Source organism: Branchiostoma floridae, chromosome 5 (genome assembly GCF_000003815.2).
Source record: "Branchiostoma floridae strain S238N-H82 chromosome 5, Bfl_VNyyK, whole genome shotgun sequence".
Taxonomy (NCBI): Eukaryota; Metazoa; Chordata; class Leptocardii; order Amphioxiformes; family Branchiostomatidae; genus Branchiostoma; species Branchiostoma floridae.
In genome coordinates, this window is record NC_049983.1 from 5,310,803 (window position 1) to 5,316,373 (window position 5,571).

The 5,571-nt window shown below is 42.8% G+C and overlaps 2 protein-coding genes across 3 annotated transcripts in view; both read left to right on the forward strand.

Annotated features, from left to right (window-relative positions):
- LOC118416042 (Golgi-associated kinase 1B-like) overlaps nucleotides 1–3,450 on the forward strand; it is an 11,716-nt gene extending 8,266 nt beyond the window's left edge. For both annotated transcript variants that reach the window (XM_035821091.1, XM_035821092.1), the window contains exons 4-6: nucleotides 159–234; nucleotides 426–585; nucleotides 849–3,450. In XM_035821091.1, the coding sequence (XP_035676984.1) occupies nucleotides 159–234; nucleotides 426–585; nucleotides 849–1,053 (441 nt within the window). In that variant the 3' untranslated portion in view covers nucleotides 1,054–3,450. The remainder of the gene's footprint in view (nucleotides 1–158; nucleotides 235–425; nucleotides 586–848) is intronic.
- On the forward strand, nucleotides 2,036–5,204 carry LOC118415622 (keratin-associated protein 6-2-like). Its single transcript, XM_035820330.1, has 2 exons — nucleotides 2,036–2,064; nucleotides 4,403–5,204. Exons 1-2 carry the CDS (start codon nucleotides 2,036–2,038, stop codon nucleotides 5,202–5,204), a joined length of 831 nt encoding a protein of 276 aa, XP_035676223.1.
- Nucleotides 5,205–5,571: the final 367 nt, after the last annotated feature.

Genomic DNA, 5,571 nt, shown 5'->3' on the forward strand with positions numbered 1-5,571 from the left:
AAATTGAACTTAATTGCACAGCTATGTTCTCTCGACGGACTTCCAATGGTATCATCAACTTAAAATCAACTCAGGCACTCATAAAAATCTTAACAATGAATTGATATATTTCATATATCATTGTTTATCCGCTTGAAGTTGTACAACATTTCATACAGGTCTTCGACCGCCTAGATCGCAATTGTTGCGGATTCAATGAGACGTTGGAAACCGAAGAGGAAGCATGCTTTACAGGTACGAACAACATGCTAACATTTGTGGATATACGGTGGCAAAGTTGACCACATGGGGAAGTTGACACACTGTGACACGATTCTCAAAGTTGGTGTAATTTCCTGGCGCAGTCAAATTAGATATCAGCTAAAGTTGCTAAACCCTTGTGTCGACTGATACCCTAAAGACAAAAGTGTGTCTATTCATATTAGATGGCAGACACCTTGAGTGTGAAACACCGGAGGTGCTGATGCTAGTGCATATGCTGACACGGAATTCAGACCGGACTCGCCTCGTCTACATTGATAATGCAGGGAGACCGTTTCGCTCCAGGAAAAACCTAGACTGGCGGTTACTACAAGGCATAGATGAGTAAGTACCCTCTAACAACCCCGACAATCTTGTGATGCAGAAAGATCACTCTTATTTCTTGTCAAGTTTTCTTATACTCCTCATTACGTTAAGTATGGTTCTGATTGGGCGCACTCTTTCCGCAGAGGATCATTTCCCAGCGGGCTTGTACGCTTTAAGATCTTGTATTGTGTGGTTTGCACAAGTCTGAGTAACATTCATTTAAGACACTGTAGATCGTTCATGTCACAGTAATGACCTGTGATATCCATGCCGGTCTGCAGGTTTCCGGAAGGCCCGGTTGTCCTGCTCCGGGACCCTTCCCGACTCCGGCGCCGCCTCTTACAGTCCTTGCACATCGACAAGACTTTCTGGAATTCCGTGGGGACGAAGACAATACTGAATGTGGTACAGAATGTTGTCAACAGAGGACAGTTATTAGTAAAGTACGTCGACGAGAACTATATCGCTGTAGTTCCAGATTATTAAATAACTGCATTGTTACCTCCATGAAATATTCATGTGGTATAGTAGCGATTGTCTGTCTGCCTGTCTGTGAACCAGATGATCCAAGAACGGAGATATGGATTAGTTTCGTGTTTGCTGTGTCGGTTGGGTGTGACGAAAATTGGAAATGATTAGATTTGGGGCCCTCTGTTGGCTTTCCTTGGTACTGCAGCGAAACTTCTGGTTCCTATGAATGTATCTTGTGTTCTGGATATGCTATTTTTTCTATATCATGCTACAATTTTTGGGTAGTAAATAGCTCTTGTGCTCGGGAAGAAGTGACATAAGTTTGGGTCTCCTAGCAAAGGCGTTTCTGCCAAACATTTCCGAATAGGGTAACCAAAGAAAGGAGTAAAGGATTTTCACTTTTTTTTTGTAATAAGGTAGCTTAGACAAAGATGTACAAAATGAAATAAAAATTATGCAAAATAGTAGGTAATTTGTGTGATCAACGGCAAAATTCTAATATCATTCTTTCAATGTATCGCTTGTCCCGAACATGATGTGTTTTTTACTTTTAGGTGACAGATACAGTTTGACGTCAGGACGAATTGGGGTAGGTTTGGTCCCCATGACGTATCATGTCAGGACACCCCAAATGCACAAAAAAGCACCAAGGCAACGGGAAGGTAAAGAAAGGGCAATTGTCGACAATTATAACAAAAATGATAGATCAAATATCATTTTCTTTCCCATGGGTGTTTTTTTGTGCATTTGTGTTTTTCTGATACAAAACGAGTATAATTTCATCAATTAGTAGTATTTTCAGAAAAACACTGCTGTTTGGCAAAGTTTGAGCACAATTTTTGACGTGAATCTTTGCATCAATGTTTATTACACAATCTATAAAGTTGTACAAAAGTTACAAAACCAGACATTCTCATGGACCACTTGAGTCTGTTGACAAGAAAATTAAAAAAATTACTGATAATATTGTACCAGTTGCTGTATTTTCAAAGGTAACATGACGAATCCAAATGATTGTGGGTCTCAGTAAGCCATCTGGGGGGTGTATTGTTGGATGTGTATACAGGAATTCTGGGAAGGTAGACTGCTCCCCCTGTAGCCAAGCTAAAATGTACACATTTATAAACATGGTATGCAAAGTTGATTAGGAACATCTATAATTCCATTGTTTTCTGTTACTGGACTTCAATACATGTAACATATGTAATTTATGGCAGGTGAAACATAGACACATACCAAGCATGCAAATGAGGAACTGAGCATATTAAACGCAAGAATTGCAAACATGTTCAATTGTGAATAAGGAGAAGTTTATACTTGTGAAATGTGTGAGTTAATGTTAAGTTAGTTGAAGTTGAACATTACAAAGCAAGAGTCTAATTAATTGACATAAAATCTACAAGAACTCCAAATATTTCGTGGAGATATGAGGTTGTCAAACTTTTGTTTTAAATAATATGCATAGTATTTGAGGAGAAATGTTAGTAATATGGTACCACACTGCCAATGAACAGACAGAATTTGTCCCTTCGATGTTTACTATTTGTGACTTTGTAACTAAATTGTCAATTATTTTTCTGTATCCTTCACTTGTTTAATTATTTTCGCAATCCATCTGGGGCCAATATGTTGATCAGTTAAAATTTTAGTATATAGATTTGCTCTAGCATGACTAAAATCGCGCCCCTAGCGGCCGGCCCTGCAATTGCCGCCGCCCTAGGAGCTCGGGGGGTCATTAACCCCAGCCAGCGAGAGATTGTGTAAACACAGGCTATGACTTGCTCAATATAAACAAAATCCACAGTTCGCTGGAAAGAGTTGGCCAAAGGGACAGATGTCAGATGTTAGAGGAGTTACCCGTTCGCATCAAGGGCTTCCTGATGATTCAGTGGAGATGAAGGCATTTTATTACCTAATCAACATTTCTTTTAAATGCTGTAATACCGATTAATTACGTTCATAGATTTTCGTTGCCGCGATAGTACATTTGCGGGTTTCATCATTATCCATCAGAAAAATCTAGTGGTGTATTGTTTTGACTTTTTCCGTGTTACTTGTCAATTGTTCCTGAACACTATAACGTTAAGTTTGGTTTTGAATCGAGTCCACTCAGACACAATCATCAGATTTGATACTAAGAGCCGTCTTGTCCCAAATTCACTATCAATTTCCATATCTGTTGCCATGATTCGCCATACCTTTGACATGAATGAATGAGATAAAAAAAGACGGTAATTTTAAGATGCGAATGGCAGAGACTTTATGATATCGGAGCGAACCTTAGAATGTACCGACTGATAACCGTTCTCCAAACGCTTTAAAAATCCAACAGTTAGTTATGAATGGGTGAGCTCTAGGGGAACTGATCTTCTGACAAGCCTCCAGGGGTGCAGTCATCTTGAAATCAACTCAATTGCTCATAAAACCTGAACAACAAATTGAGATATTTAGATCTCGGGGTGCATGGGGGATATATGCCTTTACCTTTGTGCCAAATTTCAACTCATTCAATGAAAAAAAAATGAGCCTGTTATAAAACCAATAGCATTACGTTTTCAAGAACCCTTGTATTATTATTTGCCTTGACGTCATGCTACATGAAGACGGCAAATAAGGATCAGAAATCGCAAATTGAAAATGCATTGTTTTTAATGTAAAGAAATTATCTACCTACCACTGTACAATATTAGAGGTCCAGATATATAAGGCTTTCTAATATAGCCGTTCATAAGGACTAGAAGGTATACTCCATTGAACCATATTCGTAGACGAGCTAATACAAAAAGTATCTGACTGCTACAGACTAGCATTGATTCCATAACAGTACCAGTTTGTAAGTACATTGAATCGAGGCAGCAAACAACAAACTGTTCTGAAAGCTAATAATCACCAAGCATTTCTTTTCTTGCAAGACAAATGGATTGGTTGCTTTCAATTTTACTACGAAAATCTGTTAGTATGCTATTCGAATTGAAGCTCTTCCTCTTCATGTAGCAATAATTTTACACATAAAAACTTTGCTAAAGATAGGGGTTCAAAACAAAACAACGTGGCAGAAACCTGCCTAAATACTCGACTTATGCTCAGTACAGTCCTCATAATGGATGTCTTGAGAAGCAGTAGTGCGGTCTTCAAGCAAAACTGCTGGGGAACAATGCAACCAACATGATATCATGTGAACAAAAATGTCCAGTACAGTGTTCATAGTCGTTAATTGTCAATTACGCAAGAAACCACCAATGCAAGAACCATAATTTCATAAAATATCGCTCCAAACTCAACAAACATGACGTTTTCTATATTTCTGAGTCTTGTGGGACGGATCGGCGTTTTCGGTAGTCCTCTAGTTTCATTGATAATATAGATATGAGGAGGGAGACGTGTGTGAGGAGGGAGACGAGTATGAGGAAGGAGACGGGTATGAGGAAGGAGACGGGTATGAGGAAGGAGACGGGTATGAGGAGGGAGACGGGTATGAGGAAGGAGACGGGTATGAGGAAGGAGACGGGTATGAGGAAGGATACGGGTATGAGGCGGCAGACGGGTATGAGGAAGGAGACGGGTATGAAGATGGATACGGGTATGAGGAAGGAGACGGGTATGAGGAGGGAGATGGGTATGAGGAAGGAGACGGGTATGAGGAGGGAGACGGGTATGAGGAAGGAGACGGGTATGAGGAAGGAGACGGGTATGAGGAGGGAGACGGGTATGAGGATGGAGACGGGTATGAGGAAGGAGACGGGTATGAAGAGGGATACGGGTATGAGGAAGGAGACGGGTATGAGGATGGAGACGGGTATGAGGAAGGAGACGGGTATGAAGAGGGATACGGGTATGAGGAAGGAGACGGGTATGAGGAAGGAGACGGGTATGAGGCGGGAGACGGGTATGAGGAAGGAGACGGGTATGAAGAGGGATACGGGTATGAGGAAGGAGACGGGTATGAGGAGGGAGACGGGTATGAGGAAGGAGATGGGTATGAGGCGGGAGACGGGTATGAGGAGGGAGACGGGTTTGAGGCGGGAGACGGGTATGAGGAGGGATACGAGTATGAGGAGGGATACGAGTATGAGGAAGGAGACGGGTATGAGGAAGGAGACGGGTATGAGGAAGGAGACGGGTATGAGGAGGCAGACGGGTATGAGGAGGCAGACGGGTATGGGTAGGATGCGGCAGGAGATGGATAAGAGGAGGGGTATGGATAGGCCGAAAGGGCGGGAACAGGGGGAAGCGAAGGAACCGGCGCAGGTGCTGACACAGGTGCAGGTGCTGGCACAGGAACAGATGCAGGTGCAGGCGCAGGCACAGGAGCGGGTGCAGGTGCAGGAACCGGTACAGGTGCTGGTGCTGGTACCGGCACAGGTGCAGGTGCTGGTGCAGGCGCAGGTGCAGGTGCTGGTACAGGTGCAGGTGCTGGTACAGGCGCAGGTGCTGGTACAGGCGCAGGTGCAGGTGCTGGTGCTGGTACAGACGCAGGTGCAGCATCTGGCTTTTGAGCCCCATCATCCACCGATCCTGCAGGTGCAGCCGGTT